This window comes from Cyprinus carpio, chromosome B21 (genome assembly GCF_018340385.1).
Source record: "Cyprinus carpio isolate SPL01 chromosome B21, ASM1834038v1, whole genome shotgun sequence".
Taxonomy (NCBI): Eukaryota; Metazoa; Chordata; class Actinopteri; order Cypriniformes; family Cyprinidae; genus Cyprinus; species Cyprinus carpio.
The window spans coordinates 6,035,284-6,062,803 of NC_056617.1; the positions used below are offsets into that span (position 1 = coordinate 6,035,284).

The window sequence follows — 27,520 nt, forward strand, 5'->3', positions numbered from 1 at the left end:
TAAAAAATGAAACGGGTGACCTTATTTGAATCATTTGCTCAAATGATTCATTCAAAGATGATTAATCATTCTGAAACGCCATGTTGTTGCTTGGAGACATGCGACGGTTTATCCTGCTGTTGCTTCGAAATATTTCTGTAAGTATAGCAATTTTGAGTGTATAATGTAAGTTTCTCAATACTACAGTAAGTTCTTGTTTATTGACCTTTTTTACTGAATAAAAGCAAACATACTTGCAAAGGTGATGGTTTCTGCCTATTAAGATATTTAGCGTTCTTGATCTTGTGAAATTGCCTAAATATTTATCGGCAGATATTTCTTGATAGATGTTTGTTTCAGTCTATGTTTTTTTTTTTTTTTTATTGTTTTTTATTTTTTTTTTTTTTTTATTTTAGATTACTTTTTTTTTGTCATCTACTGCTAAATGAATAGCTATAGATTATGGCAAATATTAAACTCATTAAGAAAGCTGTCCTATAATAGTCCCACTCTGAGGAAGAAATGAATTAGTGACCCTAATTCATACTGTGCAATACAATGTTGTAATGCCCAAATCCACTTAAGCATAACTATTATTTGATTTTGTTTTTATATAAAAATAGTATAAATTCTTGCTTTTGCCCAGAGCAAAAAGGTATGTTTCAGCTCTGAATCAAAGTTACACACACAAAAAAGAAACAAATTAATAGACGACAAGAGAACTGAATTGAAATTCAGTCCATGTGTTATCCCTGCACAAAACACTCCCATCTGTATTTATGAAAGACGAGAGGAAATTAAATGCACTTTTAACAACCCTCTTTTATGAACTGAGCTGTACAACATTACCTCCAAAAAGCCCTTTTCAAGGACAAGTGATGTCATGGCCTATGCAGCAAACAAACGTTGCTTAAAATATTCCAGAATACTGCTGAGATGTACAATGGAATAAATGGAATAAAGCTGATAAAAGGCTAATGTATGGAAAAGTGCATGTAAGCATGGAATCACTCCTAAACGCCTTCATCTAAGACTGATGCGCTGAACAATGGCTCAGGTTTTTCACAGTCAGCTGGCAGGACAGTTGGAGCCCAGCTAGGTTTCCAAAGAGATGAAAACATGCTATAAATCTCTGTTTCTGCTGTTTTCTGGCACAGTGTGCACACTCTCATGGCTGTCTGCTGGGGAAACACAGGACAGGATAGATTTCTGCACATAGGCCAAAGAAGCATAATACCTGGAGCTATCTGTTAGCATTCCCATTTATCTCAACTGCAGTTGCTCGTCTAGCACGTAGGAACCCATTTGCTATGATTTTGGTGACAGATACAATGTGGCACTTACCGGCATGACTAATAAGAAGACCGTGATGACAGGGTCAGTAGGCAATGATCTGTGTCATATTAATCTACTCTGCAAAAAGGTCCTATTCATGCAAATGCCACAGTGTCACCACAGATTAAGGTCCAAGGCTCTGCAATGATTCTCAAAGTAAAATTACAAAGACCTAAAACTAACTTTTTGACTTTATACAAGGTCACAAGCTTGAAAACAAAGACAAAATGTGCTCATGTGCATCACCAAACACAGATAACAACAGACACGGCTCATTCCAGCGAAGAAGATAATGTCAACGTCATGGTAAAAATCAAATGCATACAGTGTCTACTAGCAATATAAAAGCATGTTAGTCATTATTTTAAAAAAATAAATAAAACTTTTAAGATGAATCAATTTCCTCTCTTTTATAATTTAGGATGCTCTTTAATAGCTCAGGAGTCTTAATATATTTATCAGTGAGTTTAACTCAAGTATAAACAGTGTATTGATCACAAGTGCAGTATGGAGTACCTCAAGGCTCAGTACTATGGCTGTTACTTTTCATGCTTTATATGTTACCCCTGGGAGATATCATCAGGAAACACAGTGTTAGCTTTCACTGTGATGATACTCAGCTCTATATTTCTTCGAAGCCCAGCGAAACATACCAATTTGAAAAACTAACGGAATGTATAGTCGATATAAAAACTGGATGATGAATAATACTGCTTACTAATACTGAGTACATGTATATATATATATATATATATATATATATATATATATATATATATATCTATATATATATATATATATATATATTTATATACACACACACAGTGTATATATGTATATATATATATATACACACACACACACACACACACACACACACACACACACATATTTAATATTTCCAGACCCAAGAAACAGAAAGAAAGACAAAGACTGAACAAATTGTTATTGGTATTGAGTGCTGTCAAGATTATTGTTATCCCTCCATCTGCTCTCCACCTACAACAGGTAGATTAGAGCGTATAGTCATGTGATCCGGCATGCCCACCTGAGAGCAGATCTATCACTGTCTGCTTCTGATAACATCTCCTGTCACTCCTCTCAGAAATATTCTGACTGTTAGGAAAAATGTGATTTTTCAAGTTTCCAAAATACACCTACTTAACTCTGATGCTCATAAGCAATTCAAAGAGCAGAGCAACAGAAAGCAGGAAGTCAGTGTTTTTCACATGTCCTGGGTTGCAAATAAATAAATAAATAAATCACAGTGGCAATTTCATTAAAGATATAGTGTAAAATCTGTTAATTGGTTAACTGCAAGTTACCTTACCATATATGGTGAAAATTTGTAAATAGTAACATTGCACTGTAAATGATTTTACTTCATTTAAATAGTTTTGTGTCTTCTCATCTTTGTTATGAATAATGTTCATTATGGTGTTTTGTATCAAATTTTACATAATTAAATGTTAATGTGTTATACTGATTATGTTTTGTCTTTGTGTGCTTGTCTTTTTTATGGACAGGCCATTTTTGATAAAAAAAAAATATATTAAAAGCACATTTTGGTATTTCAAATTGTTCCCACAGCTCTCAAGTCAAAATGAGTAAAAATCGCAATACATTGAGGTGGTCAAATCTTGTAGCCCATATATAAGGTGTTGATACTGACTGTGTAGTTATGGTAGGAGTGTGTGGTACCACAGTTCCAGCTGCTAGAAAGCAGGTGTCTCTGTTATTTCTGTTTCAGTCATTTATTTAGTTTGATGCTCAGGTGTGTATGTTATCAGAGTGTTCCCCAGAACTGAACAGGAAGTAGCGCTGCACTTTTGTTGCTCCTCGAGCACTCATCTGTCCTCAGTGATTCATCATCCAGCACATGAGAGGGACATCTGCGTTTTATCTGAACCCTCTCCAAACACAACCAGAGCCCGAAGAGAGAGAGGAGAGTGTGATCTGTAAACTAATTACAGCAGGTGGCAGATCCAGTGCCATTCATCACTAAGCTACATTTGGGAGAAAACAAATTACCCACAAACTTGGATAAAAAGAGATCCATTTGAAAACACATGGGTTGGTTTACATGACAAGATGCCTAGAAGATTTATAAATGAGCATTGTTTACAAATGCAAGAGACCGTTCCACAGAAATGACACAAATTTGCTGTGATATGTTGTGTCTGGAGCGTCAGGATTCAGCTGTGTTTATCAGCGAGGTGCCCAGCGTCGATCTATTCTCATTAGCTCTGATGAATGTCTTTGAAGACCTCTCCTCAGTGAGTGAGGTCACTGCGGTCCCATCATGAAAGCTACAGGAAATGAATTGCGAAAACAGACAGGGTAAAAAAAAAAGGTTTCTCTTTACCTGGGATGACTTCAAAAAAGAACTTTCCGCCTTCCTCCCCACTGCTGGGATGTTCGGTGACTTTGTTGCCAGGTAGGTAAATGGTGCCCTAGAGGAACCAAAAAGCCAAAAGAAACTAGTCAGACACAAACTGCTGAGGAAAGCAAGACGTACACGGAAAATATATCACAGCAAGGAAAGAGCTTGGGTGCACTGGAGAATGCTAAAATGTGAAAAATCCCTTTCTTGAAGCTTTCTTTGATTTAAGATCTAAAATGTTATATATATATCTATATATATATATATATATATATATATATATATATATATATATATATATATATATATATATATATATATATATATATATATAATAGTGTTAAAAATATAAATATATTTCGTATAAAAAAAATTCAAAATGCCCTGTTAAAAGCTAGTTAAGTTCAACTTGTTTTTCCTTATTATTAATATTATATATTTTCTACAAATTACGTATTATTTGTATAAATATAAATAAATATAATAAAAATTATATTTTACATACAATGTATATACACGCATACATTTAGTTAAAATGAAAAGCTACAATGAAGTCCAACCTATTTTCCTTTACATATTATTTAAATATTAAATATTTAGAGTAAAATATCATATATAGATCTCAATTTTTTTATCAAAATAATATATATACATTTTAAAAATATATTTAAAAATATAAATATCTTTCATACAAAATATATGTCTGAAAAAATAACTAAAAAATAAAAACATTTAAAATTCTGTCTTGTTTTTCTAAACATAATATTATATCTATAAATGTGTATGTATATGAATTGATTATAATATTAATATAACATTAACTTTTATAAGGATGAGGAATGTCCATGCTGGAAACCGTTTCATCATTTGGGCATTAGCTGGAGTCAGAAGGCAGAAATAAGTTCAGGGGTTACAGACGGATCCCTCGGGGGTCTGTATGACAGAGCGCAGGCGGCATTAGAGTCAACAAAGCTCTTGTTATTATGGAGAAATCGGATCTTAAGCAGCACTGCGACTGCTGTGGGATTATAGATCAGTGTTTGACACGCTGGATGAACTGCTGCTTTAAATAGACCCAACATCATCGTGCCACGCAGACCATGTTACAACCACCAGCGGACTAGTAAAGCAGCCTGATTTCCCCCACTGCTCTCATCTCTCTGTCTCTATCCTTCCAGCATCTCGCCCTCCACTATCGATGTTTTCCCTTATCTCATATATCATTCTCTATTTGTCATTTTCTTTCATGCTACACCACTATCACGCTATGAATGCAGTATGTACACTGTGGACATTATGCAAATATATATATGGATTTACCCTCACAGTGCAGAGCACACAATGTTTGAGGGAGGGGAGGTTCAAGTTTTGCCGGGTCTGTGTGTGCAACAAGTGGGCAAGTATAAATATGCTAATGTTTCATGTTGACATCAACTTGAAACAGCTTAAGATTCATTTTAAAAACGACTCATTTTTTAAAGTCGACTCAATCTTTATACCTTTATACATGGTGCATTTTTAGATTTAAAACTTTATAACTGCCAAAATTATAACTTAAAAACACTTAAAAGCACTAACTTAAAGGCAAATTAAAAATGCACTTAAAGTTAAGGGATAAGAATGAAGCATATCATATTTGACATATATCATATTTGTATTAAAAACGCACTTAATAAAGTCAAGGGACAAGAATGCAGCCTATCATATTTGACATATATCATATTTGTTATTATTTTGTAACTTAATAAGCATCAGAGATGCTCGAGGGGGATTTCCCATCATTTTAATGCCAGATGTTACTTCCTCTTATTTAAATGACAGAATCATGATACGCATGACTGACAATCACACATGGTCAGATGGCACAATGAACCCCTTTAACAGAACACGTGCTGAGCGATGTTTTCATATACATCTTTATAGTAGCATTACAGCAGGCACTGGCACACTGGGGTTATTTGTGGTATGCAGGGGAACAACTGCAGAGGTCTAAAGCAGTCACCTTTGAGGGAGAGTATTTCATATCTGCACTACAGAGGGGCTTAAAAGGCACATTTTCATTGGGAGAGAGAGGGAAAACAGAGCTCAGTTACATCCTTATCTAATATCAGTGCATATGTTCAGTATCCAGTATCCCGACATGCCTGGAAACAGTGAGTACATGTAGGATGTACAATGTAGGATTAGGATAACATGTAGGATTAGGATAGTTAGCATAGCGCCTGATACATTATTTTAAATCTCTGCACTAGAGCCTCGGTCACACGACATTATCAAAACCAACTCGACTTTTTTCGGTTCAGTAAGGTTTGATTTTTGAAACATTTTTTCAAATAAATGCTTTATACTTTGTAATGCTTTCTATTTATCAAAGATGTCTGAAAAATTACACCGCCAATAATGGCACCATAACATTGATAGTAATAAGAAATATTTCTTGAGTGGCAAATCAGCATGTTTTGATTTCTGAAGGATCATGTGACACTGAAGACTGGAGTTATGATGTTGAAAATTCATCAGCTTTGCCATCATAGAAATAAATTACATTTTATAATATATTTAAAAAAATACAACTTTTTTTTTTATAATGATTTGACTGTAATATAATCATTTATAATAGTACAGCAAGTCATGAAGAAATCATAAACATGCAGCAGCGTCCATAAATGTCACAAACCAGTTGTCTTTTTCTAGACTTCACAGAGTCTTTAAACCATTAGGATCAGTTTACTATGATATAAACAAGACCTTATAAAAATACTTGGTCTAGATTGTAGGGTTGGTGCCTGACATGGTTATATGAACCCTGTGAAAAGTGAAAAGCAGCCACATATGACAATCATTACACAATGACCTCTTTCCCCAGGGCTTTTAAAGTCTCTCTGGATGTGATGCAGTGACTTGCTTCTGTTAAAACATCATAAACCTTTACGAGATCTTGCTTATGACACGTTCCTGATTAAGCTGAACTCGAACTTCAGTGATGGAAACCGTACCTGCTGCCCCCATGAGGAGCATTGGTGGGGCTCGTGAAGATAGCCCAAATTTCAGCCCACAGTAAGGCAGGTCAGCGGTTTGATGTGGGCAGCGGTTCCTGTTTTAGAACCGGAGCCTCGAGGGAGGGTTGGTAAAGACATGGGTCTTTCAATTAAAGGCATTTTTGTTGTCCCCAGAGGCATTCCATGTGGAAAACATGGAAAGACGCATCATCAAAAAAGGCAGGGAACAAAACCCAGCCCATTCCAGAGCAGAGGAACCATGTGTTTTCCTTGGCACACTTCCTTGCTTACTCTACACTAAGAGATGTGAAAGAATTAGTATGTGCTCTGGTGAACAACAACAATGATCATGATATATATAGTGGAGTATGGCCCAAAGCATTCTCATGCATGCCAGTTTTCATATTAGAACCTACATTTTCACTGTAATATTCCGATCTATTGTGATGAAAAAAAAAAAATATATATATGTGTATATTTTAATGTTATGATCTATTGTTATATATTTAACAAGCATTGACCTATATTTTCAAAGTTTACCACAGTAAGGATGCACTGACATTAAAATGTTGGCCAATACGATATAAACATTTTTAAAGTTATGGCCAGTATCTGATAAATATTGTAATATAAAAACTGTTTTCTGTTTTGTCAAATGATTAATCACGATTAATCACATCCAAAATAAAAGTTTTGTTTACATAATATATGTATGTGTACAGGGTATATTTATTATGTATATATAATTACACACACATAAATTATATATTTAGAAAATATTTACATGTATATACATTTATATATTTATATTCTTATATTTTATATTATATATATAAATATATTTAATATATAAACATAACATATTCTTCTTAAATATATACATGCATGTGTGTGTATTTATATATACATAATAAATATACACAGTATACACACACATATATTATGTAAACAAAACTTTTATTTTGGATGTGATTAATCGTGATTAATCATTTGACAGCCCTAATTATAATATAAAATAACATTAGCTTTTATAAGAATTGTATTATATATATAATTATATATTACATATAATAATTATATATTATATAAATATAATATTAAAATAATATATTGTTTTATATAGTGTATATATATTTGGAATAAAACAAATATGATTACAGTGTTATTAAATAAAAAAATAATTAACAGATAATGCCAAGAATCATACAAATGTAAAAATGAAGGAAATAAGCATGAACGAAAACAAATTCCCAATTTTAACCAATTGCGATACAGTACCCAATGTCAATTTAAGTACTAACTGGAGATAAGATAATATATATTTATATATTAATTTGTGATTGTATAATATATATTAAATAAATAAACAAATAAATGTATTTATTTATTTATTTGTTTGTTTAAAATTAGTTAGAATACAATGCTACTTATCAATGGCCATCAATGGAAAGCTTTTCTTTTTGCCTACAAAATGTCATAGTTACAAAACCTACCAACTTATCCTTAACCATTCAAACCAGTCAAACCTTGACCCCTTGGATTCCCATGGTCATTGCTTTGGGGCAGCAGTTCATCTCTCAGCAAGGTGTTGCACCTCTCTGACCTCTGGAGTCCTGGCTGTTTTATTGCACCATCAGTAACACCTCAAGCCAGACCAGGACAGTTCAGACTTTGACACAACCAACCAGAAAAGAACAGCATCAAAGACACTACCACATGCATTCTGTGTGATCTGAACAGCACAGGAGTGGGAACTGTGGGAAGAGGATGTGGCAGAACGGAAAACTCTGTATGCCACGTGTTTACTTTCACTTTGATTTCACAACTCAATGACGTAACGGGAGGCGTGCATATCAATTAATGGGAGAAGTAAATATAGGGGTGAGGCTCACACACCGGGAGAGAGGGGACGTCACCAGTGAACAGTTCTCGTGAGAGTTGTGGGAGAGAAGCTGAGTTGGAGTTACCGTGTGGAGGGGCGGCTCGTGTTCCTGTCGACCTGACGCTTCCAGACATGCTGGTTACCCTGAAGTTCGTGAACGGGCGGGAAGTACCTTCACGTATGAGCTTTATTCAGTAATTCAAATAGGAAAGCCGGACGTAAAAAGGATCATCGGTTGAGTCCCCGGCGGTCTCTAGACACTCTTCATAATCCTTGTGGGAGATGCTACACTTGGGTCAGTGACGCAAAGCCATTCTCTCACACAAACAATCAGTCCCACACGCGCACTCAGTCCCACACGCACATACACACGCACGTGCTATGCAAATGTACCACCGATGGGTTCAATTTATTTAGTTTTCCTCGTTGATCGAGCCTGATTGATATATACGGTTTTGTTGATTTGTTTTTTGTACCTCTTACTCCTACGAACTACTTATTCATTGGGTGTTACCTACATGAGCAAACTGGGATTAAAAAGGGACATGTGAATATACTGCTGAAAGCCCTGTTACAACGAACTGTGACACATCTGACATATCTTATGGGTTTAAAAATAGATACTCAGAACAAAGAGAAAATAAGTGGAGTCTGGAAGTATTCTATTGTCTATAAATCTTTGTTTTCTTTTTTGTTTTGTGGCTGTATTTTTTTTATTTTTATTGTTTGGTGTTGATCAAACTAGACTTTCCTTTGGCAGTGTTTTGAGTAAATCTATTGTTGTTAATTACAAGTTTTGATTGGAAGGAAAAAAGAGACAAAAGACTGTGAATGATTTGAGTTTATTGAATGTAACAGGTGGTTATTTCAAGCTATCCTGGGTTTTTTTTTGGCAGGCTTAGACCTGTCTGGCGCCCGAAAAAGTTGAATTAAACTATTTATTGAAATCTTGACTGCAAATTGGTTTCTGGGGCCCACCACCGTTACAAGGAAATCGCCCCAGATTGCTGTGCTAGATTGAGTTAGGGCAGAGGTTAGCTTAATATCATCTCAGGAATTTCCCTCCCTGCTTGAGAGAAAAACAGAGAAGCAGAACAAAGCAAAAAAAAAAAAAGATTTATTATGTCACTAGTGTTTATATTTAATTAAATTTCAGTCCCCATGGTGCCAAAATGAAGTTAGCTTCTCAGTAGCTGCATTCAGAGCCGACGGGTATGTGGGAATCCCCCATAGAGACACAAAAATCCAGTTCCAGATCAGATCAGAAGAGCTCGGTCCATTTGTTTATCAACCAGCAGAGATTGATGGTAAAGGACCAAAGGGACCAGGAGGAAATTAAACAAGCTGCACCCAGTACTTAGGCCTGAAGTCCTAAACGGTCCCATGGAATGAATTAAAGGAAAGCCATTTGCTCTGGAACGGTCCCATTAGGTGCACGTTTGAACAGTTAACCTTGACTTTTCCTCAGAGGGTTGCCCTCATGTCTCGTTCATTAGTGGCCCATGTCTGTCCTGCAGCATTTTTCACACTTAGAGGCCTTGTTCGCTCTCCTTTCTTTATTTCTTCTTTTTAATATGCCTTTTTTGCCTGCAGCGAGTGCAACAAATGTACCCATATCCAGGTGAAATCAGCTGTTTATAATGCAAGTCTTTTTCTCTTTGCTCACAGAAAAATTGGACTGCAGCAGTAGAATGAAATAAACAGCCATTTGGACTGTGGCAAAACATTAGGCACTTGGTAATACTGCTTGCATTAGAAGATTTTACTTTTAAAATACAGAACATTAATATTTTGTTCCTAAAAAGAGGAGCCAATTTGTGTACCATTTAATAAAACATTATTATTATTATTTTGTTACTTTTGCCTGAGGCAATCCTTGACATGCATGTCACGTACAGTATTTAATATAACATAAATATAATATTTAAAACATTTGAAGTAACAAATGGTTCATCATTAGCGAATCCAAAACATACAGTGTAGTATAATTCTGAATGAATAGCTCTTATGAACCAACTCTTTTTAGTGAATCAAAAACAGTGCAACAGTGTAGTATGATTCAAAACATATGACTCCCATGAACCAGCTCTTTTAAAGAATCAAAAACATATAGTGCAACCAGGGAGTTTCGATTCTCAACAAATGACTCCTATGAGGCGGTTCTCTCATATAGACAGATTTAATGTCTATAATAGCAGAAATATAATATTTAAAACATTTGAAGTAACAAATGGTTCATCATTAGCGAATCTGAAACATACAGCTCAACAATGTAGTATGATTCCAAAGGAATGACTCTGAAGAACTGGCTCTTTTAACTGAATCAAAAACTTACAGCACAACAATGCATTATGATTCTGAACAAATGACTCTAATGAACTGGTTCTTTGTAGTGAATCAAACATATACAGATTGCAACAGTTTTATTTAAAATTGTATTTATATCTTAAATAACTGTAGTATTTTAGCTGCATCCCTATGAAGACATTAAAATCAAAAATCAATAAAGGTCTGTGCAAACACCATTAGCAAAAATTTTTACATGTGTAAAATATTCAAATGAGCTCATGTGGTGAATCGGAAGAATTGCATTTCTTCTTTACATACATTTCTTCCTTAAAAATATTAAAAGAATGGTAACGGAGCTGTCAAGGAACTGAAACCGTAAAGAAGAATCAGATCTGTAATTGTTACATTATTTACAATTCCCATCCCTATTAATAGACCTGCATCCGTATGTTATGGGAAATAGAGGTTTTTAATTTGATTCCTCAGTAAAACATTAAATAGGTAAAAAATATAATACTTAGATGCATAGTTCACCCAAATATGAAAAGCAGCCATTATTTACTCACCCTCATATTGTTTCAAACCTGTATGAATTTCTTGTCGTTGAACACAAAAGAAGATTGTGAAAAATATTTTTTCATACTATGGAAGTCAATGGCTCATTTTTGGGTGAACTATCCCTTTAATAAATGCCATAAAATCAAACAGTATTACAATATTTCAAAAAGTAATTCATGCACTTGATTCCCCTACACTGGTGGTTAGTAATTAGAACTAGTTCAAACAACACTAAACCATGACCACTTTGCCCTTAAAACCTCAGGCTGCTCTAGACAGACTGTTCCATTTTCAGGAAAAGCAAATTATTGGAGGATTTCTCCACTCACAAAAATGAAACAGTCAGTTTGCAGAACCATTACAATCTTGACAACTTTCAACTCAAAAATCTGCTACTTAACCAACTCCTAAAAATAAAAGCTTCCACAGGGTAGTCGCAGGTAAACATCATTACCCTCACCACAGTTTGTGGTCGTCTAACAGAAAACAGGTGGGAAATGAGCTAGTTTGCCAGGAGTTTAAATCAAAAATTAATTCTGAAATGGACAACATCCATCTAGCTGTTTTGACTGGTCACAACTGAGTTGCATGCCAAATGTGTTTCGTTATTTTTGTTGAAATTTGTTCTGTGCCGCTGAGGAGACCAAACGTAATTACTGGCAGTAATATTATAAATGCTCACAATGGCAGACCTGATAGAATCAGGTTTGGCAGCTGGTGTACCTGTAGATAGGAGGTCTACAAACAAGCAGACTGCAGCAGTTCAGAAATGTGATTATCCTCAACTTTCCATTACCAACATCCTGACCAATGTACTATTTTCCCCTGTGAGATGCTCTATATACGGTATCTGGCAGCAGAGATATATAGGCCACATAGCCGGTGTGTGTGTGTGGGGGGGGGGGGGGTTTCAGTTTTCAAGCAGAAAAAAAAAAATAAATATTATATATATATATATATATTATATATATATATATATATATATATATATATATATATATTATATATATATATATATATATATATAGATATATATATATATATATTATATAAACGTGCTGCTCTTTAAAAATAAAATATAATGATACACTACCATTCAAAGTGTGTATATATATATATAGTAAATATCTCACTGGCCACAAACTTTTGATCAGTAGTGTGTGTATATTTATCTAACTTCAGACTTTAGTTGGTAAAAATGAAAGGTTTCTTTTGAGTTTTTGGAAATAAAAGGAAAGGTTATGCTGCATTAAAATGACTCACTTTTGCTTTGAAGTGCAAATTAATTTAGCCTAGACCACCAAAAAGCCTTGCTTTCTACATCTACATTTATTCAGTTAGCAAACGCTTTGGAATAAATGTAGCAAATAAGCTGGTTTTATTAGTGCACTAGGCTAAATGCACTGTACGCTCTATAAACTGTCTGCTGGAAACTATATACTTGTGAGCCATTTTAATAAAGCACAGTCATTTTCCTTTTGTTTGCTAAAAGCTCTGATGGTGGAGATTTTATGTTTTGAAATATTTAGAGTGAATCAGCCAACATAAAAGTGTGTGATTTCTTCAATGTTAAAATGTTTCATCCTATCCCAGTTTATCATACACGTATACCACTATTATTTTTTGAAAAACAGAAACCTACCAGCATCCAAAACAAAAGAGACTTTAGATATTTATTGGATCCAAAAATCAATGTTCATTTAGGCTGCAGGAACAGAATTTCTTTTCTTGTTTTTTTCATATTTCAGAGCCCCAATTTTAAGCAATGATGGCACAGAGGCAAAATGTCAAATTGCCAGCTAGCCTAGCATACCAATGACCAATCAGGAATAATACGAGAGACATAAAAGCCCACATGATTCATTTTAAATTAGCTATTTTCTGGTTGAGTTTTACTAAGAAAAACCTGAAGCTGAGTCTGAGGGAATCATGCTACACAACATCTCAGAGGTCTTTCATCTTTGTGTTCATTGTTTTGTTGTGTTCAGTGAGGTACAAATTCACTCTGAGCACAAACCTGCTCTAGTTTAATCTGATCTTTTCATAGCTCACAGTCAAAAACAGCAGAGATTGTGCAACTTTGTACAACAGTATCCTTCAGGGTTAAATAGATTGGCTACCTTCACCTTTTCCTTTCCCCTAAAAAAAGATTTCTGTTTTAAAGCTTAGTGAGCGGCTTCAGTGCCAACTAAAACATAAAACAGTGCTCGTCACAAGAAACACAAGAAACTTGACTAATACACATACCACTGCCACCGCTAACGTTAGCATGTTCCTATAATGATCCAGTACTCTTAACAACAACTACAAATACAAAACACACAGAAATATTGAACAAAATGTTCATTACTGAATAAAATCCCATCTTTCCTGGGAAAATGCAGACTGAGATTAACTTATCTTTTTAAATAGTCTACTTTGTATTAGAAAAATAGGTATACATGTTTGTGCTATATTGCTTATTTTTCACCCTGCATTATAATTTTAGGTATTATTATTTCATTTTTAGTTAATTTGAGTAATTTTATTGTCTTTTTTTCATTATAAATATGATTATATTGTGTTTATTTTTTTAAGAAAATTTGAAATGTTTAATTAGCAAAAATCTGAAACAAAATAAGTTTTATTTAATATCTTATGTTCATTTAACATTTATTTATGTATATTTTAGTTTTATTTAACCATAATAACATTGCTTCACACATTTGCTAGCTTTTTCATGGTTCCAGTCATCCAGTACACCCAAAACAGCAGACATTGCACACTTGACATTCTGATATGATTTGTCCAGTGAAAGCCATCTCATTTAAGATCATTAGATTGTAATGTAGAGTAGTTTCAGTCACTAAGTGCTTTTTTAGCCCAATTAGCTGGCTTGGATCAAAGATAAAATGCAAATGATCTAAGAAGGATGACAAATGCAATGGAGATAATTCCTTTGGCCAGAGCTTTATGCCTGAGCAATGGATGCTAATTGCTTCTAAAATTGGTGTTCCACCATTGTTTGCTACCACTAATAGGATCTATCAACCTTTGATAAGGAGGAAAGTAAACTCAAAGCTAAAGTGAACCACAAAGGCAGTTCAAGTAACCATTAAAAAAAAAAAAAAATCCTGAAAATCCAAAATATAGATCAGTTTGTTTCTTCATCATGACAACTTTGCAGAAATTTAGCATTACATCACTTGCACACCAATAAATCCTCTATAGTGAATGGGTGCCATCAGAATGAGAGTCCAAACAGCTGATAAAAACTTCACAATATATTGTGTTTCCATCCACCTTTCCATACAAATGCCAAGATGGGCATAAATTCTAAAAATATGCATAAAAAACTTATGCGCACATTTGAGTAACTTTTTTATCCGATAAAAAATAATGCACATAAACTATGATGGAAACATATTTACAGAATAAATTCCTTCATGCGCATTGAAAAAGTCATGTGACTTTGCGCTATGAGATGGGATAATTATTATATTCAGTGGCTTCTCCTAGTTTTCTTAGTCATATTTAGTACCAGTTTACCAAGAAGTGATGATTTTGTTCTCTTTATCTCGCTGAATGGAAACGGTATTTTACTCACAAATGTTTTATGCAATATTCTAGTTTTACGCATTAATTTAATTTGAATCTTTGGATGGAAATATAGCTTATAAACCACAAGTAATCCACACGACTTTGTAAGAAACATTACGGTGTTTTAACTTTAAACCATTGTTTCTGGCTAAAATATGATTCCATAGTAACACTTCCTCCAGTAAAAAAAATAAAAAAATCAAATCAAATCATCAAAATCTCACATCAAAATCCAACAACAAATCTGTTTAGTTTTCGACTGTTTTTACTGTTTTGTGATCTGTGCATATTTCTCTCCTGATTCAGACAAAAGGAATTTTTCTCTTTAGAAAGCAATATTTTAAAAAAGGACTCAGAAGCATGATAAACACATTAATTATGGATTTGACATATTTTGACAAGACATTAACTGATGGACTGGAGTGGTGTGGATTACTTGTGGATTATTGTGATGTTTTTATCAGCTGTTTGGACTCTCATTCTGACGGCACCCATTCACTGCAGAGCATCCATTCATGAGCAAATGATGTAATGCTAAAATTCTCCAAATCCAGTCTGCAGCCTGAAATATTGATTTTTTTAATGACCTATTGTGTTTACTGTTGTTTTACAGTCTAATCAGATGAGTCTCATCAAAAAGGAGTATTTTTTATGGTGATTATACACCGTGCAGTAAAGTTATAGTGCCACACGTTTTGTTCACCGAAGGATGGATGGCGACAAGATTTAAGGAGTGCGAGCACAGAGGACATAAAGAAGATTACAGAAATAAGTCATAAAAGTTAAAGCCATAACCTCAGTCTGCTTAGAATACTAATTACTGTCATATCTAACGCTTGAGAGAGAGAAGATATTCAGACTGGACTCTGTTCTTAGCTACAGCTGACAGAGCGGATAATGAGAGATCACCTGTCACAAGTCCACAGAGGAGAACAGAAGGAGAGAGACTGAGATATTCTTACATAAACCTTCAGTCTGTCTGGATATCTCCTAAATTTGCCAAAGTCCTGGTCTGACACGTATTGAAGGACAGAGAGAGAACAAGATTAAAGCATTTCAGAGTGAAATCCTGATCAATTTTTAGTTTTAAAGGCGAAGCGTGTCTGAGCCACTATATCGATTAGCAAAAATAATGAGCCATAACCTTACCCCCAAAAATGCATGTAGATCAGCACATTTTCTCTATGAAAGCAAATTGCCTTCTGATTTTGAAGTTAATGGCTCGTATCCTGTATAAATTAACATTTCAGGTGTCTGTACACCCTCTTTTCATACCTGTGATAAATTTTAGCTGACACTGCCTGTTCTGTTGCGAACAGACTATTTTCAGCATTGTGTTTCATCCTGCTTTGTAACTAATGCCTCAGACTTCATTTAGCGAGCAGTGAAAGGTGCTCCGCTCCCCAGACGACCTCTGATGTCTACAGTGGAACAGGAAGTGCTAGAGGAAACAGTGGCTCAGCAGGTCATTTAGGACACATCAGTGAATAAGCTAATGAAGACAGATGCTGCTGCGCATCTAATCAGGGATTTGACTGCATATTGCATACCTGTGTGTTCAAGACAAATTTAGCGCTGTAGGATTATACAACTACTGTTGCAATTTGAATTCTTTTTGGGATGTCAAAAAAAAAAAAAAACAATAAACAAAATTAAATTAAATAAAAAATTCCATAAATTATTAATAAAAGGTATCATAATGATTGGAAAAGATTACTGAATGGAATAAAAAAAATATCAAACCTTAAAATTAATAAAATATAGCTTGTCAGATTTTCCATAAAGTTTTTCTAATCTTCTAATGCAATAAAAAGGTCATGAAGTATAACTTCTGATTACAAAAACTGAATAATAAAAATAAAGTAAAATAAAAGGAGATATTATTCTTAAACGTCATATCATAATAATTAAATATAAATTACATGTAATAGTTTAAGCTTACTATATATAATATATAGTATATATATATATACTATATATATATAATTATACTATATATATATATATATATATATATATATATATATAATATATATATATATATAAAATCTAAGATTTTATACAAAAAGTAAATATAAATACAAATTAAATGTAATGAAGATAACTGAATTCTCCACACAATTTTCATGATCAAGGCAAAAATGGGATCTAAATGATACAAATATTTTTTGCCAGATTTGCCTAAACATTTTTATTTTTATTTTTAAGTAAAATATTAGGAAATATAAATTAAATGTAATGATTAAAGATACAATTTGCCAGCTTTTTTTAAAGATTTCACTGATCCTAAAACAGGCATTCTGACCCTCAATGTCATCCCATCATGTCCAATTATTATACTTCTTATCTGGTTGATTTAAATTATTATTGAAAATATAATGCTGATAAAAAAAACCTTTTTTTACACTCAAGTGCATAAAATGAACCCACATGCGTTGGTTCCCTGCCCACTAATGCCCCTCTCAGCATGGCAGCAGATGACCTCTGACCCTATCAGCAGCCGCTCTGTGCATTCCAGACGTGACAGACGCACACGACACCGCACTGTTATGACGAACCCCGCGTGCCTAACTTTACGCCATTGACGCAAGTTCATAAAGCCCCTCTCTATGTCAAGTTCAGTAACTCTACATGACCAGAAGCAGCCACATACTCTTTGAATATGATCCTGTCTGAGTTTGTGTGAAGTCACAAGGCCACGTCTCCTTAGGGAACATTAGGGGGCAGATGTTCATGCACCGGAATGAGAGACAGCAATTAAGCTAATGAGGCAGGTAACTAATGGAGCCATTGCTTTGAATGAAGATGCTAATTAACAGCTACTTTAATGATAGTGCTTCATCACCTCTCGTGGCTCTGTTGCATTATGGGGCATCTTAATTACACTTTACTTCCCTCCTCAACTACAAACTGATGAATTTTGTGATTTATTCTGACAGTGTTTTTTGCTTTGCATGTGTGATATAACTTTGTGCTTCATCAATTATATATATATATAATATATATAATATATTATATATATATATATATATATATATATATTTCATTCTTATTCTTTTTTTGGTTCCGGTGTTGCAATGCATTGGTTAGCAGTGCATGTTTCTGTTCGCTGTGTGACAGTTTGGGTTGTTTATGGGCTCTGTGTAAATAACACAAACTCTCTGTGTGCCCTACTTACAGACCAGTTTTCCATCTCTAAAACAAACTCACCTGGTTGTTTGTGTGGTAGAGAAATAAAAACAGCGAGGAACATGCTGTAGGTGAGATAGCTGGGATTAATGCACCTGTCTTTGGTTCGCTGCTCGCCTTTATTTGAGAAAAAAAGAGAGATGCGGGATCTAAATATACTGTATTGTTTTCTTTAAAAGGGTCATATCTAGAAAAAAGCTCTTTTGAAATAAAATTATCCAGCTATACTGTAACACTCCCTCCCTAGGCGTGTGAATTATGACTTTCAGGGATGGTAAACTTCTTTTCAAGCAAATTTAGATTAAATTATTATAATTATATATAATTTCAGGCATAACAAATCATTTTGAGGCTTCTATCTATCTTCTAAGCATACAAACAAAAGGTTTTGGTGTATGCAAATATAGTTTATTATAAATAAACAATACAATAAAATCATGTATATTTATTTTAATTATTATATTAATTATAATGTTATATTACATTTTGTTATAGTTAATATAATAAAATATATAATAAAAATAAATAATAACAATTACATATAATAAAATAAAAATATCAGAACTTGCACTACAGTTCAAAAGTTTGTTTTTGATTATTTTGTCAGTGTCTTATAAAAAAGTAAACAGCAAAAATAAATATTAATTACTAATTTATGTTGATCATCTGTTTTAATACAATACACATTTAGCTGTCAATGTATTATAATGTTAGACAGAATAAAGTTTATAATACATTTACAATAAATTAAAATAGATTTTATATTTTAAATAATATTATATTATATTGAATATAATAAATGTATACTATAATAAAAAAAAATGTAATAAAAAATATATAGCATATGTTATAATAAAAGGTTGGTAAAATGTTTGTAAAAAAAAAAAAGTGAGACTTTGTTTTAAATAGAAATATTCCTGTAACATTATAAATGTCTTTACTGTCACTTCTGATCAATTAAATGTGTACTAGATGAATTTAATTAAATAATTGAATTAAAAAAAAAAATCTTACTGACCCCAAAATTTTGAATGGTAGTATATGAAAATCAATAATAAAGGTTTATAATAAATTATAATAAATTTTCACTTAAAATAAAAAAATGCAATAAACAATAAAACTGATTATAATAAAAAGTAAATATATAAAAATTGATTGACTGTTTCTAAGGGTCATTATAAGTAAAGACAAAGACACTTTTCACACATTATAGGTGGACACAAACGCTTCAAAATATACATCTGTGTTCACTTCACTGACAGGTCTTGTATTGTCTTCCCTGGCAGGCTGTAATATTCCACATCTTCAAGAGCATAAGGGTTCTCATTCATAAAACACAGCAGAACAACAGAAGCATTGTGGGCCGGAGGTTGTTCTTTCCGTTTGCCCTCCAGCTCTTAACCTTCGGTGTGTAGGCTGGAGAAATGGACGGAGACAGAATATGTTTGGAAAGGCTGGGCTAAATCTTGGCCAATGAAAATGACATGCTGTGATGATTATGCATATTTAGAATGTGTTTAAATGCTATTCAAAATGTGGGTGATGCATAATTTCAGATGTACAATATCATGTTTTTTTTTTTGTTTAGATGACTAGAAATATGCTGAAACATGCCAAAAGACATTTTAGTACTCTTGCTTTGTTTATGCGTGTCATGGGAAGACAGACTGATTTTTTAGGAACTTTCAACCTTTTTGTTACATTTTTCTTGCTATCTAAGAAAGACATGCACATGGAAGCAAAGCAAAGAGCGAGGTCTTACCAGGCGAAGGTGTTTTTACTAACTTTTCTCACTTATTCAACCTGTGCCGACTTTCACAAAACTACTGCTTTTAGAAGATCGAAGGCAGCTCTGACTTTAAAAGTTTGCACATATGCAGATTGTTCAAAGGCTTCGAAGCTGTTGCTATCAAACAGGAGCATTTTCCTTACTGTTTGATTCTGTCAATGTGCTGAACTGAAGTCATGCTGGATCTTGTGAAAGCTGCCAAAAGACTAAATATCACCGTTTAATTATATTCGAACGCAGAAGCTGAATGACAGCAGCATTTCAACAGTACAGGCCATCGTGTTTAATTATTGTATGTTTGTTTTTTAAGTAAGAACTGCAATCTTGGGAAACACTTCCTTCCTTATATTTTAAAGCAATATAATCCACATTGCAATCCATCTTTTCATAAATAATAGTAAACTGTAAAATACAAATTTATTTTACTTCATAATAAAAGATAATATAACCCATAAAAGTAGGTGTTGATTATCTTTTTTTAATACAATATATATTCAGATGTTTAAATATTATAATGCATAAAAAGACAGAATTAAAGTTAATAATAAATTTACAATAAAATAAAATAATGTAAATTATAGTATATTTTATATTATATTATATTATAAAATGTTAAATATAATAAAATAATTAAATATAAAGTAATATAATACAATATAATATTCAAATCAAATTCAAATTATATTTGATGCATCCTTGATGAATAAAAGTATTAATAAATGTGTGTGTGTGTGTATATGTATGTATATATATATATATATATATATATATATGGATGGATAGTTAGATGGATGGAAAGATAGATGGACAATGGATGGACGGATGGATGGATGGATGGATGGATGGATGGATGGATGGATGGATGCTGAATCTGTTTCCGACTGGAAAGCAATGGCTGGCTGGTTGCAGAACTTTGAGAAAGCCTGTTTGTTAAGCAGTGAACAATTGTCTGTTTCTCATTAGACGGTTGCAGAATACAGAGCAGATATACGTTCCTCTCTCTCTCTGTCTCTCTGTCTAAGCACAGACAGTCAAAACATGATTTGAATCTTCTGTCTGGTGTGCTGTCAGTGGTTTTCCCTGTAACACTGCAAACCGTTGCCATAGAGACCTCTGAGACCAGCACACATCCATGGAACTATTTTGACTAGTTCTGCGCATATGAAATAGTTTATCCCAATGATTAAACAATATGCAAAGAAAAAGCAAAAGCGGCTCTTTTATAGTTGAAGGTCTGGTTATTGTGTCAACAACAGCCTGTCATAACAGTCACTGACTCATGTCTGCCTTTCCATTCGCAATTCAAATACTCAGCAGTGCTCCTGGAACAAAAAGCCAATCAAAAAGCATGAGTATTCTCCTTTTTGATGTTTGCAGGTCTTCAGAGATCCTATGAATTGGTCTAGTCCATTTTCAGGCACATGGGCTTTGGCATGGCAAAACATGTCTGAGTTCACCTGACCTTCCATTGCTTTCTCACTCATACACACACACACACACACACACACACACCCACGTGTGTAAAGATGTAAACACTTACACACAATACTCTCTCGAAAAGCACCAGTCCAGACACAGTGAGGGATTAACCCACAGACAACACATGAATAGGAATCAATCAATAATTCATCTATTTTGTCAGAAATGTTTGTACACTTGACCCACAAACTGCTTTAGAGACTTTGAATGGCGGCTTATGCACAATTGAACATTGTACAATAGGCTATAGACAAACAAGTCGATTCAAAAACATAAATAAACTAAACACTTCACACAGCTTGTTCTACAGAGATGGATTTTATATATATTAATATATATATATATATATATTAATATATAATAAATTAAACTTTATTATATTATGACGTAAATATATATTTATTTATAAATATGTTGTATATACTATAATAAAAATATTTATAATACTATATTAAAAATGATATAGCATTATTTTATATTGTGTTTATATATATGTCTGTGTGAGTAAATATGGAGTATGAATACTTATAATAATGATACATATGATAAAGAAATAACTTAAAACATTCATAATGAGGTATTATTAAAACTAAAATGTACATAAGTAATTATTATAATGCAAATATTATAACCATAAAGCGGATATGGTTATTATAAAAAAGAAATACAATAACAAATCACTGATATTTATTTATATATTATACTTAATAATATTATAAAGTTTTATACATACAGTCAATATTGCTAGAAAATAATATAATAAATGTTTACTGTGCAAAATGAAGTATATTATGATAAATATTAAAGTAAGTATTATGACAAATCCCTCTTTATTCTATCTACAATAAATTAAGACTAAAGTGTGTGTGGTGTGTGTGTGTGTGTGTGTGTATTGTGCAAATATTATAAAGCAGATATGATCACTATATTACAAATGTATAATGATAATAATGATGATGATAATAATAATAATAATAATAATAATAATAATAATAATAATAATAATAATAATAATAATTAATTAAGATTAACACACTTCATATGTTAAAGCTATACATAGTAAATAATATTAGACAAAATATTTATAATATGATAAAAAAAAAGTTTATATTATTTATTAAAATATTTACTTTGAATACTTCCAGAGTTATTGTATAATTTATATGAAAGCATGGGCAAAGTCATTGCAAGGGTTATTCTAACAGAACTACTCAAAGTAGAGCAGACGTTAGTATTTTGATAGAAGTCTGAAATATTTGTGTAAATATTTGCCAGCGGATTCTAGAAGAGCGTCACACCGTCTGTCCTTCACCAAGTATTTTAAAAACCTCAAATATAGTCATCTGAAGAACTTCAAAGCCTCTCGTTTCCTTCAAAAGTCGTATTCAGTGTCCTTTGATAGCTTTGTCAACGAAAACCCTGAACGAAGACGCTGCCTACCCTTGAAATCCAATATCTGACTGCTGACGAAACCTGCGACAAGCTCAAACAGTGCATTAAACATGAAAATTAAAGCTGAACATGGAACTTCAAAGATATAGAGGAGACGAATCTTAAAACTTGGACGTGAAGGTATAAATCTTTAATATTCCTGTGGGCAAAAGCCTTTCTTCCTCTCAGTAGACTCACAAGAGGGGATGGTTTTAAGGCAGATTTATGGAGCCTTCTCAAATTCCCGCCTGATTCCATCGTAAACACTTTTGTCCACCTACTCGAGACCAGCTGCATGACCTTGAGGATAAAAATCTCCATTGTTAGATGAAGAACCGTGACAAGTCATCATTCAGTGAGGTAAAGAGCAGGTCACTCTGTCCTCACCTCACTTGTTTGCATCTTGGCATGAGATTTGAAATCAGAGAATGTCGTGATAGTTGCGTGTGAATGAACTGGTAGACTTTAAACAACGTAATGTGCACATCTGTGTATGTTGCATGTAAAGACGCGAACTGTCAGTTTTACAAATGAGTAAGTAAATGATGAAATCCTAGATCAGCAGCCACTCACCAAAGCTTTGGTCTCGTCCTCATCTTTGTAGTAGTACAGCTGGTCTCCTCGCAGGACGAACCAGCGCGTGTGCCAGGTCTTCACGAAGCCTCCTTGCTTCCGGAGCCAACCGCAGCGGAGAACGTCCTGCCTGGCTGATCCACGGCCGTGCTGAGGGCTGCTGCCCGCGCTGCCAGCCTGCTCGTCCATGACCGAACCCAAAGAACTTTCTGTATCTGAAACAGAGGGGGAGACAAGTTAGTTTTAGCTTATGACATAACTGAAAGTGTTATGAGTCACGTGACTAATCTCTCAGGCAGGTGTTCTGGTAATAATACAAAGGACACTATACTGTTGCCATAATACCGCTCACTTCATTCATGCCACATTTGCATTTGTCAAGATAAGCAAATACTTACAAAACATTAGTTTGGCTTCTATGCGGGAAAGGCATTGCTCATTTATTGTGGAAAAAAAAATGCTCGTTCAGATATGAACTGGCTGTCTTATAAACAAGGCACTATTATTCACATATCTTTTCTAATTGCAGAGTTTTGGAGTAGCCTATTTATTATAAAATAAAAGCAAATATTATGTTTGCTTGATAGCTATTTGTATAAAACAAAGTAAACATAAACCGTTAAAATGTTTTCTTTATCAAATTATGTTGAAAATATTATGACACATCCCTCGAAAACAATACTAATTACTACTAGAGCAGTATTGTTAATACTAAAGTTTATAAATGAATATAATATTTACATTTTTGGTTGTTGTTTATAAATTGCATTCATTTATTTTTAATGTTTATTTTACACAATATTTATATAATACATAATATTAATATGTACTAGAAAATAAATAATTGAGATTTATTTTATTTACTTTAACATTTACTTTATAACGTTATACATAGTTAATATTATTAGAAGATATAAATAGTATGCTCAACCCAGCTGCATTTATTTGATGACATATATTGTAAAACACTATTCCTGTGAAATATTATTACAGTTTAAAATATTTTTTAATACATTTTAAAATTATTTGTAATATTATACACAATAGTATTTTTCCTATGAAGGCGAAGCTGAATTTTAAGCAGCCAGTATTGTGATACATTTTTTTATGAATAGAAAGATCAAAAGAATAGCATTTCTTTGAAACAGAAATCTTTTGTAACATTATAAATGTCTTTATTGTTTTTTTGATCAATTTAATGCATCCTTACTGAATAACAGTAGAAAAAAAAATAAGATATACAAAAAAGTAAAAAAAAATAAAAATCAATAAATACAGTACATATAGGCTATACAAACATACATATAGCTTTTTAAATATTTATTTTAAATAAATAATAATGAAAACATTGAATAAGGAATTCTAATGGACTCGCCCACTGACTTGGAATACCATGATAGAGCTATCTATGGACTCAAGCCAATTTTTTTTTTAACCAAGCCAATCATCACATAAAGTCACAGTCTGACCTCTGACCCTTTCACAATGACTAAAGCTTTATGAGTTTAGGTAGCATTTAAAAAATAAAATCTCAGCAAATCTGGTCACCAGAGAGGAAGTGGCCTCTAGTGCACTTTTAACCGATCTCCTCTACAACTCGCTCCCTCTCGCTCTTCCTTTCCATTTTCTCCCACCTTCCCAAATGCAAACCCATCTAGTGTTAGCAGTTGGAATAAGATTGTGCTTTTCATGAGTCTACGACATCACCAGACCTTGCCACAACAACAATCTGCTCAAGAGATTCAAATTGTGAGCCAGGGGACGCCGTCCAGGAACAAAGCATTAAAACATTCACTTCTAAACAGTTGCTGGGAGCTGGAATTATAAATGTGTATCTGTCCGCCACAAGAGACACAAGACTGGGAATCACATATCTGCAAAACGGGGCAGTCGGCCAAACACCTGACATGCATTTAAGTGACTGTCTGACAGCCAGACATGCAGGCATGAAATCATAAAGGGTGTTTTATGTGAGTGTTTATGATTTTAGATGACATCTTTCAGAGAAGGAGGGGAGGAACGAGTTGCCAGACTAAAATCTTCACATTTGTGCCCATCGAGATATCAATATCATATCACACCTGTCAGTGGAGATTTGTTGCTCGCTGCCTCAGCACATATGCATGATGTGTGCCGTTTGAGTGTGTGTGATACCATTCCCTTAAAGTTTTTTTATTTTTCTTTCACTCACTTTTCCATTAAAATCAAAGAGCGGCACTGGACTTTGGGACTTTAAACTGAGGAGACATTCATCGCAATTGGTCTTTTTTCTCAGTGCGACCTCATTCTTTCAAAGCAGATGGGAGGTTCCTATCTATCTAGACAGCAAAGTATATGCACTCTTGACTATTCAAAATATTACACAGCAAAACTGCTGCTTTAAAAAAATGTCTTAGTCAAAACATGTAAACTTTCTCAGCATATTCTACACTAATTGTGAGTTTTGTTTACAGTAAACATGGTAAAGCATGTAAAAAATACACTACTGTTGGATACTGACAATTAGGCAAAACATTCATTTAATTTTGACAAAAATCTCAAGCAGCATTGGGTGTATCATACTGCAATAGGCAATCTCAGAATGCATTGCAATAAGCTCAGTATTGAAAACTGATAGAAAATAAAAATAACTATTTAATCTAATATTTGCAAGGGTGTATGTTTTTGTACCAAACAGTCTAAAGAAATCTCTTATGCTCACAAAGGCTGCACTTATTTGGTCACAAATACAGCAAAAATTCAAAGTTAAATTTTAAACATAGTTTATATCTGTGATGCAAAACTGAATTTTCAGCATCATTACTCCAATCTTCAGTGACACATGATCCTTTAGAAATCATTCTAACATGCTGGTTGGTTAAATAAACATTCTAATGAATTATTCAAATTAATGCTAAATGTTGCTTAATATTTGTGATATTTTGTTTTTCGGGATTCTGAAAGTTGAGAAATCAGCATTTATTTGTAACAGAAATCTTTTGTAGTATTATAAATGTTTACTGTTGCTTTTGATCAGTTTAATGCATCCTCACTGAATAAAAAGTATCTATTTCTGTAAAAAAAAAAAAAACTGACTCAAAACTTTGTATTAGCATACTTTAGCTCAGCAACATGGCTAACATCAGGCTTAGAATCAAGATGCCCTTACCAAGTAGTATTATACTTCAAGTTTATTTTATTAAGTATACTTAAGTATAGTTCAAGTATATTTAGACTTTTTGTACGTATAAGTCAAGTATACTTAAATGTCATTTTAAGTATATTTCTGAGAAGTACATAAAGCCCATTTCTGAGAAGTACATAAAAAGTAAACTAAAAGCATACTTTCCTATTTTTTAGTTTAAAAGAAGTATACTAATAGCACACTTGAATAAACTTCTTTTTCGTAAGGGATCTAACTATTGGAATCATAATTCTCACTATAAAGCCTCAAATTTCTAAGCCTAATCTCACCATTATCCTTCATGACCCTGAGAACATTACTTCAGGGTTTATTATCTGATTTTGAGGTGAACATGTTATATCTGCTGAAGAATCGTTAGGCTCTCATGCAGAGCACAAAAAGAGTAGCAGAAGTAATCCTCTTGTTCTTGTCATATTTAGAGGTCAGGGCTTATTTTCTCTTGCTCTCGGTCTCACGACGGCCTCATTAATGATTCAGACAGTGGCAGAGCCAGAACATGTTGAGCTCCAGACAGGATTCTGAAATACCGCCCCTGCATCTAATTTCCTCAAACAGCTTCGGAAATAAACTCAGATGATGGTGTTTCTCAATGCTGACAGCATCGGAGACCCAAAAATGGTTCAAACAGGGACATGCACACTCTGCTCTCCAATTTTTGGAGATGGGGTTGGTTTCAATACTTTATCTTTTCCCAGTTTAATACACAGAATCAACAACTATAAGTAAGATGTTCATATATTTATATCCCAGAAATCATTGCTGTTGGTTCACTCTTAAAAACAAAAGTTCCAAGGTTTTCTGGCGATGCCTCAGACCCTGTTTACACTAGTGCGTTTTCGTTTTAAAACGCATAACTTTTGCTATGGTTACG

At 33.4% G+C, this 27,520-nt stretch overlaps 1 protein-coding gene across 2 annotated transcripts in view; it reads right to left on the reverse strand.

Annotated features, from left to right (window-relative positions):
• Positions 1-27,520, reverse strand: part of LOC109045983 (rho GTPase-activating protein 24-like) — a 98,544-nt gene that overhangs the window by 57,887 nt on the left and 13,137 nt on the right. Inside the window, exons 2-3 of one of the 2 annotated variants that reach the window (XM_042748547.1) lie at positions 23,466-23,674; positions 3,680-3,767 (exon numbers count right to left, since the gene is read on the reverse strand). In XM_042748547.1, coding sequence (XP_042604481.1) covers positions 3,680-3,767; positions 23,466-23,654 — 277 coding nt within the window. In that variant the 5' untranslated portion in view covers positions 23,655-23,674. Of the gene's footprint in view, positions 1-3,679; positions 3,768-23,465; positions 23,681-27,520 lie in introns of both variants that reach the window. The other variant, XM_042748546.1, reaches the window with a different exon arrangement.